Genomic DNA, 14,773 nt, shown 5'->3' with positions numbered 1-14,773 from the left:
TATATAAATTCGCTTTGGTATTTTGTCCTTTTTAAAATGTACTATTATAACTTATAAGTACGTACTACGTAAGAATTTTCAATAATTTTCAAGTACTACGTAAAAAAAAGTTATTTATTGAAATTCTTGAATCTGTTCCACAAATTACCAAATAACAAGGATATGCTCTTTTTTAAAAAAAAAAAAATTGTTTTTGGTGTTTCCAAAGTTTGTTTGTAAACACCATTATTGTTAAAATGTAGTTGGGTATAATAAAATGCATGTTTAGCTGTATTTAATCAGGGGAGAAAAAATATAGAAAATGTTACTGCATTAGTAAAATTGTATAAATCCGTATATTATGTCTGAATTCTAATAAATACTAAAATTCATGCATCATGTTACGTTATAAAAATAATAATATAATAATGAATATGGCATGTTAAAGGTTGTTTGAATTACAAATTTGATACGTACATATAAAATAAGTTTTGGAAGTGGTTAAGAAAGAGTTAAATGATGCAATCTGTACGAGTAAATAATATTGGTAGTATCAACGTTTGGTGGTTTTATTAGCTGCTATTTTCAATATTTACTCATTTTATTATAACTTTAGTCTTCTTCCTCCTAACTTCTTTCCCAACCCCTTGTGCTCTTTCAATTTTCATTTTATTTTTTTAAACTCAAAACACGTGAGGAGAATGTAGGGTATATATTGTTTTGTTAAACAAAACTGTTGGATGGTATATAAAATTAAGTTTAGTATATATTAATATTTGCAAAAGGACCAAAGAAAATGAGAAGCAATGAAATCAACATATAAATTTTAATTTTAACAAAGTAATTTTTTAGCAAAACACATATCAGTCGAGGTGGGTAAATTTAGGGGGATTTCCTTGAGTAGTCATTATGTTTGATTTGGTTTTTTCGGGATAATTAGATCCCACCTGTTCAGGCACCGCCTGAAAAAACATCTAAAAGTGGAGATTTTATAAATACATGTGAGATCCACTAATTTTTCGATGAACCCCACATACATTGATGAATCTCCATCATTGGATAAATTATTAAGACAGTGCGTGTATAAGTAATGTAAAATTTTCCGTTTTTCCGGCTCGTTCTCCCGGAAAGGTAGCACTTACGAGTCATTGACTCATTAGCAGTTGTGATTTACGAAATATTATATTTTTGTAAGTATTTTTAAACACTACTTTTAACTTGACGTTCGTACCAAAATAGATTATCGGTATTTAATTCATATATAAAAAATTAATAAAATTAAACCAAAAACAGGTGTAAATTGTTATCCAGTTGCTGCAACAAATAACATATTTGGCAATTGCTACCGTTTACATTTCCATGGACCACAACAATTACTAAATGCTTGTTTATTGATGTAAAGTTTTGCAAGAAGCAAAATTTCATCAACTAAATAAAAGAATGTTATATAAAAACACTTAAAAATCCCACAGCCAACAATTTATCTGTAAGATCAGCCTATCATAAATATCAACGAATATAATTTTTCGTCAACCATGCTGATTACATAGTTCTCTCTAACTAAGTTAGACCAAGTGCATGAAACAGTTCACTCATATTCCATTTCCCGGTGATGTAGCCATCTTCAAACTACCAACGACAACAATTTCGAAATGTTTCTTCAAGTCACTGCCCTTTGAATGGACTCGAAGATATGGAGTAGGAATAGAATCATGAAACGACCTACGAAAAACAGGTTGGTGTTTTAGTATTCCTCATCATCGAAGTCATCATCACCTTCATCGCTATGCTGTTCGTAAATCTGATATTCTTCTTCGCCGTATGGGTCAGCACCTTGCATTTCATCTCCTTCTGCAGCAACATTGAAGGGAAAACTACCAAAAAGCTCCTGGAGATAGTCCTTTGAGACGTTTTCATGTTCAGTGTCTGTGGATCGCGTATAGGATATGGTTCATTTGATGCACAATAGCGACCATATGAGTTGATATGCAGCAAATTTCGAACATATAAATATTTTTTACGAAATCATAAAACAAACACAAATCAACAGAAGTAAATTCTAGTAATGGAAAGCGTCAAAGATAGAGGATAGCCAATCCAAAAAAAATGTCATCTGAAATCAGAGGCAACGATGAAGCTAGAAAAATATATAACACGACATTTCGCAAAACCTCCCCTAGATATATCGATAGAACATGTATTTTTTTAGCCACCAGAATAAAGGTAACGAAGAAACCATTAAGAATAAAGGAAAAACAGAGGTAAAAAACAAAACCAGAGCAAGCTGAAAGGATACATGAATGTGGTCGTAGGAAAAAATCTGTGTCCTCTTCAACCTGGAAAAGAAAATGAAAATGTTAGGTGGTGCACTGGTAGATCATCGCTTCAAAAATTTCTTCTGGCAAGGGCCAAGTACGCGCAGAATGATTTAACAGACAAATACGTAAGACCTGTTTGTTTTCATTTTGGTTGTTCCAGGGAACTATGATGCAATTTTGAGTTTGTTTTTTGGAAACAAGATTATTATTGTAGATATTAAATCATGTCAGAAATTGGTAGTTAGTGGTTTCACTTCATAATGTAGGTTTTTTTTTGGAAGGAACATAACATATATAGTTTTAAACAATTTTAAAAATGTTAATTTGGAAAAAAATGAAATATAATAATAGAATATTTTTAAAAAGTAATCAAAATTTGAACTAAAAGTAGTTATATCAGGAGTCAGGACGTGTGAAAATGAGGGAAAATCTGAAAATATGTTGTAAGAGAAGAGAATGAGAATGGGCTTGTAATGTTCACATTTATTTTGTGGAGTGGAAAACAGGGATGGGAAATGAACCCAACCAAAGTGGTAAATCTTTAGATCAATACCTCAGCTGCATCAAAACCTTCCCCAAGATTGTCGTCTTCCAATCCATCTTCTTCTGCATCTTCCTCGTATTCAACTTCATCAATGGGTTCTTTATCTGCATTCTTTACGATATCTGCAACATAAAACATTGCTAGAAATACCCGAGATAAAAAAAATTATGTGTATCAGGTGATAACCACGGAGGTTAAATCAATTAGCCAATAGAAGAAAGTATCATTCTAGTGACATATGACAATATTGCAACCATATGAAAAGCAAATAAGACTCATAAAAAGCCAGCAGAGTATAACCAAAGTTTTGCAGATTGATTTAAACCTTCATTAGTCTGTTTTCCTTCATCGACTTTGAAATCCTTCAAATTAATTCGTACTTTCTTTGATCTTTCAAAGCGCCTAGAAACAGACTTCAGTATGGATTCTGCACCAACCTCAGGGTATACGGTCAAAAACCTCTGAGCTACTCGCAATCTCAAGCAATCAATTACATGAGATGAAAACCATCCTGTTTGCAGCTGGAAAAATAACAAAATTTTGAAAGCTGATCGAGCACATACTAAAGACAGCAAATAAGGTCGAATAAAAAATATTGACTTCTACAGTACGACTGGGAAATAAAGAAAATAATTCAATTTTTACTTTTGAACTTTCTTTTTGCCAAAAAGGCAATAATAGAATCTCCTCGAATCCACAAAATCAGAAGAAACGAATGTAGAAATCATGTCAAAATGAACACTAAAGCAAAAATTTCTAATCATAAAAAATTGATGAAAACGTATGCAGGTAACAATGCAGATATTCAGAAACCAAAAAATTTATTCAGGTCAAAATAACTATTTTCTGCTGATCTCCACCAAAACGATTCAATATTTCTTTTCAAATATTCAATCAGGTTCCTCGAGAGAGTTTGCTAGGGAAATGCAAGTATATCATACGCTGCAGCTTCCTTGACTTGAAGGTTTTCTGATTTCTTGCTGAACATAATCATCCTTGAGTTCAAAGAGTTGTAATAAAACTTGGCATTTATATGGGAAAACCTCAAATGCACAAATATCCTTCCAATTGTTCTTCAATCTGCACATGACAGAGAGAGATAATTAATCTGCGATAGATAATCATCATCTAAAGACATGATATTGTTAGCCAGTAACAGACAATTATATTTCTTCGACAACAACTCGATCTGTTGGGACTCTAGGCAACCTGTTTGGTATAAAATGTGTTTTGTGAATTAATCATCACTTTTTACCAAGTTTAAATCTAGGTCATAATCATCACTATATAATTTTACTGAAGCATAGTTTGAATCACAAGAAGAGAAAAGCTAATTTTTTTAAATTCGTAAAATTCCTTACCCAGATGAAACATTTGCATCACAATAACTTCGTAGTGATGGTGGCACTCGAAAGTCAGTCTTTTGATATCTAATCAAGTAAACCGCAATAAGTTAGCCTTAGTAATACAAGAATTAACCAATGAAGCTTATGGATTAAATCAGCACGCAATACAATTTAAGACATCATGGCATCGAAAGAAGTTGTTGAACGAGTGGTTAAGACAAATTTTCCAAGTGATTAAAATGTCAATAACTTGTATTCTCTTTCAGAAAAATGGTCGAACATAAGTTCACATGATGGAACATGTTGAAAAGGTAGAATATATGTTCAGACAACAGATTACAGAAAAGAAATTTCTGAAGAAGTTAATTGAGTCTGTTGGTCATGGCATCTCAGAAACTATTTGCTAATAATTTTGAAGAGAAACTCTGAAAAAAACCAGATTTCTGATGATATATAGTCTACATGCTTTACTTCACCCTCAGTGATAAGCTTGTCAAGCAAACCTTTCAAGAACAACAGATTCTTCATATGTTTATAGTTTCCCTTTGGACACCGCGGTCACCTTCCCTTGCCAAACCACCTTTTCCACCCATTCTCCGAAAATAGACAACTTTTTACCAAATTCAAAATACTTAATTTTTCCAAAAAAAAAAAAAAGAAAAATATTTAATTTAGGGAGGCCAAAAAAGTGAGGCACCCCCTAAACAAGCTCCAATTCACCATTATCTCTATTGCACCATGTATCACCAGATTTCTTGAAGTAATAAGTAAGATGAGCTCCTCCTGAGATTCATCCGACACTCAGTTTATGTTATCCATCCATTTTTTGGTGCCAAAACTGGAGAGTGTAACTTTACAGCAGAAATAGAGATTTGGAATAAGCTATAAAACTCAAGAGAGCCTGAAACTTTTGAATGGCAGTTTGAGCATCCAAATCCTCAAGTTTTTATTTTGCAGTTCAATAGACCATTAAAGAAATAGACTAAAAAAATATAAAGCGAGTACTGTAGCTTCCAAGATTTAGAGGGCTTATTGAAATTTTAAGTATAAGCAAAAAGATTTGCTTTAGTGTGGCAAGACTCTTGCTTCTTGAGTGCGAGGAATTTGCAGGCATTGACTTAAATTCGTAATTGTCTATATCCTTGCACAAATCCTTTTTTGCACAAAACTAATTTCTTGCTGTTTCCTCCTGAAACACCACTTCAATAAACGTACAGAATCTCCAGAGGAAATTGCACATCTTGGTGCAGCTATAAACCCACGCAACAAAAATTTCAAACAACTAGAGCAAATAAATTATTCATCAGCATACGTAATTTAAACTCTAGAAAGTGAAAATTTGCATTACACAACAGCAAGATGCAAAAGTGTATCTGGATGAAAACTAACATGCGAGATTCAGGATCTTTTCGGGGATCATATCCTTTTTTGATCCAGAACCTTAGAAATGGCCCATTTGAGAAGTAATATGCTGCTATAAACAGAAGCCTGGAAAATCAGAACTAAACTTGCATAAAAAATTTGACCTTTAATAAGAGTTTGTGTTAAATGTTGCATTTTTTTGGTAGCATGTTATACAAGACAGAAATATAACCTTTTAAGCACATTGCCTCCAACATTCAGGCCTCGATCAATTAGATGTTCTGCTAATGACTCTTTGACCCATATTGGACGCTCATCAAACAATTCACTAACAGCTGTTTGCCACTGCCATCGTTCTGAGTCTCTGGGTATGAATTTTTCCCAGTATACTTTCTTTGGGATCTGTATGATTGTCAAGGTGCAAACAAACCAAACTCATCGGGTGGATAACATTCAAAATTTTAATCAATTGTCACTTCAAGTGATAAAATTAACTTTTCTATTACATCAATGGGAAGGAACTGCTCACTACTACTACATGTGATGCACTATTGAAAGGCTCGACCCTCTCTTATTTTCTTCAGCTCCAGGATCCTATTGATGTCTTTCCATCATTAAAATGAATGGAGAACTCCATCGAATTGTTCACTATCATGGAGAACTAAACTGAAAACATATCAATTTAGTTTCTCTTCAAGTATGATAGCAGCAATACTAGTATTAAATTTTAGTTTTGGGTTACATTATTTCCTTGCTAAAGTCCATACCAAATAAAATCCCACAGACCACAAGGAACGTATCAGGCTCTAGGCTCAGTGGTGCTCAGCCTTTGGACAAAAACCCAAGATACAACCTATACCTTCTATTAAGCATGCCGTAACCTTGATGCATTTTAAATGCCCCACGCCAGTTTTGAACACACCAAAGTGTCAGCAGAATATGTCCAAAATGAAATGAATAAAAATATTCATTCATTTTTGCAGTACCTCACTTTACTACCAAGGGGCTTGCCTTGTCTTCTACCTAGGTTCTTCATATGCCATGTGCCTCACTACACATTGCCCTTATAATCATATATCAAAATGGCACTGCAAGTGTTTTTTATTTTTAACAAAACAAAAATTACACTGCAATAGGTCAGGTGACAATGTGGTAAACAAAAAAGCGGATGAGATAGGAAATGGACAGAGCAAATAACAGGTAGTATTTTGGAAACAAAATTAACAATAATAACTAATATATTTAACAATTAGGATATCTTTAATGTTGAAGTCAATGGCAAGACATTGCTCAATCTCCATCTGCAATCAAATGAATGGAAACTTTACCAATCCAAATAAAGCAATGAGACAAATTATTAGAAGTTAAAGAAAACCATAAGTAATTGCACCATGCAACCAAAACAGAAAGTAAGATGGCAGTGATATATGAATCTTTACTTCCAGAGCAAATTCCTCACTAGTGACTCGTCAATACTGAAGAATTCTATGAACAAGGATCTAAAATAGTGAGCTTTCAGTGAGACCAGGCCAAAAACATTTGCACTAGGTAGCCATAAAGAGGCATAATGACTGCAATGTTTTGTTTGGACGGTCTGTAATAGAAAAACTAGAACTTGTAGTAGCAATAGATCAATTTGCGACAATTCATTCACCTAAAGTTGTATACGAGAACTGATAGAACTAATCAGGCTTCGACTTTGGTTTCATCAGTGTCGAACCACGGATTTTGGTTCATCTACTTTCTAAAACCAAAATCAAACAAAACATATACATAAAGAGAAGAAAATAATTATGTTTGGTTTTGATATAAACCTGCAAACTTCTCATTTTCTTTTTCCTTTTTTTTTTTTTTTTTGGATATCTTTCATCGCAAGCTAAAACTTCAACCCCGTTAAAAGAATTAGCACATATGGTTTAGTGCAATGAGATAGCAACCATTATGTAATAAAGAAATGCCAACATTATCAATGATAAAGACCATGTGACGGAGATTTTATTTTTAAATGAAATGTACAAGTTCAACCAAATAAAAATATCTATACATACATACATATATGTCTGTTGCGTATTAAACGGGAAAAAATTTAATTTAATGAAGGAGCTCATATGGTAGGTACAATACAGACAGTTAGTTATAACTTGCAGAAGAGGAATTCTGTTCAATTTCCTATCTGTGAAATTAAAGTTGCAAACACAACCCAAATTGAATTTTGCAGTTTGACTTGAAAACAAACTGCAATACTTAGGAGTTTTTAGGTTTTGGTAACTACGGTTTCAAATTGATTTTGTGGTTTTTGGTTTATTATTTACACATGCAGTCTGCAGTTCAAATAACATACCCAAAATAAGTAACAGAGAGCTGTAGGAATTATAACAGCAGAATGCATATAATAATGACGAGATAGTTAGGCACTAGACAGAAAACTAAGATTAATTGCTTTTTTGCCAACAGAACTACTCACCTCCCCCTCCCAGGGCTGCTGCATAACTACCTCTTGTTTCCTTTTCAAGCTCAGATCTGAGCAAGATTTTAAACTGCAAGTGCAAAAATAACTGACAATAAAATCCAAGAAACCAACTTTTCATGCCTTAAGTAACATCACAAAACTACTGTTTTATGCCAAGGCTATGGCTTCAATCAAAAGTTGAATGCACTCGAAGGCCTATTTGAGACTAAATATAAAAGGATAAATCATAAAAATTTTTGAAAATAAGTGCATGAGTAACAGAACAGAACGTAATTCCAAAAAGCTAATGCCTGGATTCGTTTCCATCGATCTGAGGGACAGGCTTATACTGCCACAGTTTACCGGATAAAAAATAAGGTTTTCCCAAAATTACTTGGAGGTGAAGGTGCTAAAAGACATCCAAACATAAAATATGATAACATGTAGTTTCTACATAACCAGTTCAAGTAACACTATTCATAAATGACAGCTGAACATTAGAAGTCATCCACATAACAGACCCATTAAGTTTCCATAAATGAAGATGAATCAGATGCTACTAAAGTAGGCGAGATGCAAGGCATTCATCGAACTCTAATAAACGATTAATCCAACTCCTTACGTAAAAATACATTGTCAAATCCTCTAGCTATTGAGTGTCTCCAGACAAGCTATTAATGTCAAGCTAATTTACATAATATCAGAGTATTTAACACCTTGGCACTTGTTGAGAATAGCAATTATCTGGGGACAATATCGGACAAATGGGGAATCAAAAAATGTTATGAAAGTTTTATACAAGATTTCAACGAGAGAAATTCTGAAGAATAGTAAATTGAGATGATTAAAAGCATTCGTGATGCTGATGCGGAAAAAATCCAGTTTAGCATGGACCATGAATCTATAAATACCAGGTGTCATGGTGATAGATAACGTCAATAAACGAAGCAATGGCCAGCATGACTTAGCAAAGTGCAAACACTATTTGGCGTCAATCAGGCACATCAATTCTGTTAACACACTCACCAAAGGAAAAAAAAATATGTCTCTCAGAAAAGGAAGAAATGAAGGACTTGTGGTTCAAAAGATAAGGGATCAGACCGAGCACTGAGATAGTTCTCTCAACTGGCTAGTAGATGTTAGAAAGACTTCCAATATTTTCTCTCCCGTAAAAGGCCTCATCAACAAATGTAAACTTTTGTTACTAATAGAGAAGTTAGAAGACTTCATATATTTTGTTGCACTAGTGAATGAATTAGAGTTGAAAAATGGTAATCATTCTTCAAACAAAGAGAAGAATTTGACCAAAACACATTATCATATTTCTTCCAAAAGAATTGAAGGAAGATATATCACACCACTTTTCTCCAAAAGGCAAAATCACAATACGTGCCATTTTGAAGTCAATACTAGATTTCTCCTCAAATTTCCAGGGTAGAAAGTGTGACACATCAAAAAAGATATAAATGACCGGCAATTTAGGTGAAATAAAGTCAGCAAGCCAAAACAACTCACACAACTTTTTCTGGCAGATCCTTTGAGGAAAAAAATGGTGGAACTAAGATCATCAAATCCTCATTATCAACATCCAGCAAACCACCCTTTCCTACATAAAGCACGAAGAAAAAAGTTTACATGATAGCAAATCTAGTTCCCTGAAAGCTCAAAAACAAGAAAGAAGCCCTTACTGAACTGTGGTTCTACTTCATCCCAATTTCTTTTTTTCCTTCGAGCATTATCAGCATGAACAGCAAGAACATGCTGGTAATCCACCATTCCTTCGAGAACAGCATAAAGATTTGACACAATGAATAACGGAGAAATGAATTTTCGAAGCAATTGCTAAACAAGAGGGTGATTGGGAACATTAGAAAATACAGGTCAGCCTAACCATTAAAGTGATACGCCTTAGACACTTGAGCAACAATATCGGCAAAAAGTGGATCAGGAGCTCCAGTCTGTGTCTGTACATCAACTTCAGAAGAATCTGGACATGGTTCAGATTCAGGATGAACAAACTTCTGTGACGTTTCAGATAATTTAGGAAAAGTAATATGCTGTTCAAGATTAACAGCTGAGGCATGTTCAGGAACACCATCAGGGTTGTTTTTATTTATCAAACTCTGAACTTTCTTTTTTGAAATTTTCAGTAAAAAATTATTGCAGGGCTGGAGTTCTCCAAAGGCTGGATGTGAATATGGATCTTCCGGGCGAAAACGTAGCTCCAACTTGTTTGACTTCTGGGTACAGACCTGAAACATGAATATTTAATTTGTAAGCAACAAGCTGAAATACAGGTATTTCAACACGTAGCTGTACTATGATAGCTTAATGAAAGGCTGAATAAATCAATGCTAAACCAATCCAATCAGTTGTGTCCTGAAAGTAATTATAAACGGATTTTTCTTCTTTTTTTTTGGCTAACAAGGCCGAATGTGTTACCAAATTCATTTTTGTGAAACCTTGCATTTTCATATGCATTCGTAGGTTATGAACGCAACCACCATAAACTCTTACTCACAACGAGAAATAATACATAAGATGGCTGATGCCAATCGACGGTATTAACCTCTCCGCAGTCCCATCTCTGTGGCACAGATTAAAATATCCTTCTTGAGTCTTGACAAAACAATTATTCAAAACTATCCCATTTATATTTACACATGGTTCTTCCCCTATCTAGGAGTCAAAGCAGCAACTCTAAACATATCGGCTACAAGTCTAGGACGCAATCAATCAGCATTTATTCACCTCATGATTCAAAGACAATCACTGCATGCCCGGAATCTCGATGTATGAGTTCATCTATAAGAAAATTTAAGACAGGGGAGGCACTAGTCCCCATTGGACTGAACAATAACACATTACCGTGCCAGCACATACATAACGATTTAGAACTATCAATACATCCTCCATATCCGAAGCACGGTAAGATCACTAAACCAATTAAAATTAAATAAACTTAACTTGTGACAAACATGAAGTATGCAATAAAATACGATCTGATACGAATCGAGCATCACTTCGATGATCAGTTCAGCATTGAAATAATGAATAATCCAATAAAAAGTACAAAAGGTGAGGATAACAACGCATACAACTGTCGCAAGAATTTAATTAGGCACACCTTGAGAACGCCTTCAGTGCCCCCCAAAGTCTCAACAGCGCGTTCAATGGAAGAAGGGTAACCTGGGTAGTGCACAGCAAACACCTTGATGCTGCTGGGTAAATTACCCGAGATTGAGCCGTCCTCAATGATACCCATAGCTAAACAGATCGATGTCAAACCAATATTTGTGGTTAAAATACAGTAGTTCTAATTGATTCTCTCCACAAATTTAATAATAATAAAAAAAAAGAATAAATAAATAACATCGTCAGGTTCTGGTTTTCCAAAATTTCCACCAAACCAGGTGATCTCCCCTCACAGAACCATAACAATAAAAGTTACTCTTCTTCTTTTGTTGGCTAATAAATCTTAAAGCTTTAAAACAATGTCAAGATGGGCTCTTTACCCGCTAGCTTTTTCGCATGATTTCCCAACCAAGACTTGCAACTAATAAACGAACTTTACGCCCCTTGTTACAGTAGCAGGCTAAATAGTAAACAGGCTAACAGAAGAGCTTTGGAGACCGCGGCAGCGGAGTAGCTTGACGAAATCACCTATAGGAGAACAGAGAAGGAGAGCATCAACTACCGAAAGTTTGGAACTTTTTCAAAAGTTGTTATATTATTACATAAAATAGAATATCAGCCTACCCACCTGTATCAACCACCCCGTTATACTTCACTACTTTCTACGTCAAAATCATAATCACCCCTCCCGAGCAGGGTTCGCAGAATCAATGTCGGGAACGGGAACGGTGACGAGGCTCGCCGGGTGTGTGCGAAGGAAAGTGCCTCGAGTCGGTGTTCTGTGACAAAAACTACGCCGTTGTAGAAAGATAGATTGCAAATTGCAATGGATTTTGCCCAATAAATAAGTTTCTCTTTTTATTAATTTATATATATATTTATTATTTATTTAGTATTTAATCCTAGTATTTTTCAAAAAATCTTTTTTTTTTTTCAGATATTTGACTCAATTTCTATAAAAAAAAAATTGATGTCATCTATCATTATCTTATCAAAATATATTATTTATCATCCTTATATCATTCATCGTTTCATCGTTTTATGTAAAAGTCAAGGTGTCTAATTATTTAAACCAATGTTTTTGGAACGGGATCGGACCGGCCGGTTCGATCGGGAACCGGTCGGTTCTCCGCTTCGAAACGACTCCAAGAATCGGAAAATCGGTCCAACCGGTTAGAACCGGTCAAAATCGGTCAAGAACCGGTTGGACCGGCCAAGAACCTTTTCGAATTTTTTTATTTTTATTTTTGAAAATTTAAATTTTTTTATTTTTCAAACTTTAAATTTAATATTTTTATATATATACATTATTATTTAGATTTTTTACTTCATTTAAAAAATTATTTTCATAATTATTGTTTTTTTAAATTAAATAATTTATAACTATAATTGATATTTTAAATATATTTACATATTTATTTAGCTTTCAAACTATATTAAATATATATTTTTTTGTCTGTTTATATAATTTTGGAGTTTTTAAAATCCAAAATATATTATTTATTATATTAAATTATATAAACGATTTTCCGGTTCGACCGTCCGGTTAAAACGGTCCGACCGGTTGGACCGTTTTTTTTAGGTAAACCGGTTCGATCACCGGTCCGATTATGAAAACGCTGGTTTAAACCACATTCAATATATCAAATGCGTCCTATGGATACACCCAATTTATACCCTTTTTTTTTTTTCCTGGCTCTATGTTAATCGCCATTATATTCCCCATTGAATAATTATACATATTTCCAAAGAAAGTGTTATTTATAAGTAAATAAATGTTTATTTTTCATATAGTATCGGTATGAATTAGAAAATACAATCAAATAAATGCTGGCCCATCCATAATCTTCGAAAAGTATAATCAGGCCCAATAAAAGTCCGGCCCATTTTAATCGGAAAACCCAACTCCCCCAAATTGCAATCGTATTTCATCGGCAATGTTTTCCACAAAACCCTAACCCTAGCTTTACAGCTTTAGCTTGGCACAGCCAGAGATCGTCGAAAGCTAAAGATGCCGGCGGGTCACGGTCTTAGGTCGCGTACTCGGGATCTATTTGCTCGGCCGTTCAGGAAGAAGGGTCCGACTCATCTGACAACCTATCTTCGGAGCTACAAAACTGGGGATTACGTCGATGTTAAGGTTAATGGATCGATTCACAAAGGAATGCCGCACAAATTCTACCACGGACGAACTGGTCGCGTGTGGAACGTCACCAAGCGCGCCATTGGAGTCGAAGTCAACAAACAGGTTCGATTTCGAACAGTGAAGTTTTTTTTTTTAAGTTAAATTACGTTTTAAATGGGATTAGTCGATTTTTTCTTTATTTGATCAATGTGCATATCATGCTTGTGTATCAAAATTGAAGTAGAATGTGTTCTAGTGCGGTTTCGGTATATGGAAATGTGGCTGCTTGTAGTGATTTGACTGTTGCTGTGAGCCGTCAGGACCATTTCAGACACGGGCCAAAATAAAACTTTAGGCAAGATACGCTTATTTATTTGTAGTGCAAGTCCTCTCACAGAGGAAAATATTGAAATTTCTTCAATCTATGTTTATTTTAGCAAATCATTATGTAATCTAATGTTTCTACTCACTCATCTGTGTGTTCTGTCTCATCCATTTGTTTCCTGATCATTTGAACCTCAAATGGCCGTTGAATTGATATATAGTGTGATGTTTATTGAATTAAGGTTGGTAACAGAATCATAAGGAAGAGAATTCATGTACGGGTTGAACACGTCCAGCCATCACGGTGCCATGAGGAAATTCTGCAGAGGATCAGGAAGAATGATCAACTGAAGGCTGAGGCAAAAGCACAAGGTAAGATCATCAGCACGAAAAGGCAGCCAGAAGGGCCGAAACCTGGTTTTATGGTGGAAGGTGCGACGCTCGAAACTGTCACTCCGATCCCATATGATGTGGTGAATGATCTCAAGGGTGGTTACTAAGGATTTGTTACCAGGCCTTTGATTTTGATAATTGTTCGCTCAAGATGTTTTCTTTCCTTTCTTTGGTTATGAGATGGCCAAGTAGCATATGGTGTTTTATGGAATTTTATGCTCTGTTGAATGAGTTGCTGTTTTTTAATGTTTGTTTTTGACTATTTTCAGCTCTCCAAAAGTGTGGCAAATTGTTTGAAAATAGCTTGTAAGATGTCGAAAAGCTTATTTTGAGTCTTATATTTTCTTTACATGAACGATCAATATCACCTCCGCAAGGAGTGACTTATATCACCTCCGCAAGGAGTGACTTATTGCAAGGCCGCCGAAGGTCGACACCACCCTCTGTTTTGGTGAACACATGCTGGTACGGGAAATTGGAGGGTGTTTGCTGTGCCAATTTAAAGAATGATACAGACTTCAGATTTTATAAGTAATGCCGAATGAAAGAGTAAATGGTGAACAAAAAACACTAGACACCTCATAGTGCAGAACTGATCGGCACAACTTTTCCTAGTGTAAGAGAGCATAATCTGGGGTCAAATTAATCTTATGTGCCTATTTTTTTAAGCATTACTCAACCAGGAGATAAAAGAGGGATATTAGTGATTATTTAATTTTCACGGAATAAAAAAACAATATATCTATCACATTCTATTTCATGTCAATAAAATATTATAAAATATATATTTCAAGGGTA

The 14,773-nt window shown here is 34.5% G+C and overlaps 2 protein-coding genes across 2 annotated transcripts; one reads left to right on the top strand and one right to left on the bottom strand.

The window, feature by feature from the left end:
• Nucleotides 1–1,353: 1,353 nt before the first annotated feature.
• LOC140887862 (uncharacterized) lies at nt 1,354–11,940 on the bottom strand. The gene is made up of 16 exons (XM_073295422.1): nt 11,762–11,940; nt 11,514–11,661; nt 11,126–11,265; nt 9,890–10,250; nt 9,687–9,776; nt 9,514–9,604; nt 8,014–8,086; nt 6,797–6,850; nt 5,782–5,942; nt 5,577–5,675; nt 4,203–4,271; nt 3,783–3,921; nt 3,167–3,362; nt 2,851–2,963; nt 2,276–2,315; nt 1,354–1,905 (listed from the first exon to the last, which is right to left on the bottom strand). The coding sequence occupies exons 3-16, from the start codon at nt 11,261–11,263 to the stop codon at nt 1,724–1,726; spliced, it is 1,806 nt and encodes a 601-aa protein (XP_073151523.1). The 5' UTR covers nt 11,264–11,265; nt 11,514–11,661; nt 11,762–11,940; the 3' UTR covers nt 1,354–1,723.
• A 1,132-nt stretch (nt 11,941–13,072) lies between these two features.
• Nucleotides 13,073–14,237, top strand: LOC140891460 (large ribosomal subunit protein eL21z/eL21y-like). The gene is made up of 2 exons (XM_073299953.1): nt 13,073–13,381; nt 13,825–14,237. Exons 1-2 carry the CDS (start codon nt 13,145–13,147, stop codon nt 14,080–14,082), a joined length of 495 nt encoding a protein of 164 aa, XP_073156054.1. The 5' UTR covers nt 13,073–13,144; the 3' UTR covers nt 14,083–14,237.
• The last annotated feature ends 536 nt before the right edge of the window (nt 14,238–14,773 follow it).

This window comes from Henckelia pumila, chromosome 3 (genome assembly GCF_033568475.1).
Source record: "Henckelia pumila isolate YLH828 chromosome 3, ASM3356847v2, whole genome shotgun sequence".
Classification (NCBI taxonomy): Eukaryota; Viridiplantae; Streptophyta; class Magnoliopsida; order Lamiales; family Gesneriaceae; genus Henckelia; species Henckelia pumila.
The sequence above is the reverse complement of the archived record's forward strand: the minus strand, read 5'-3'. Positions and strand labels throughout refer to the sequence as shown.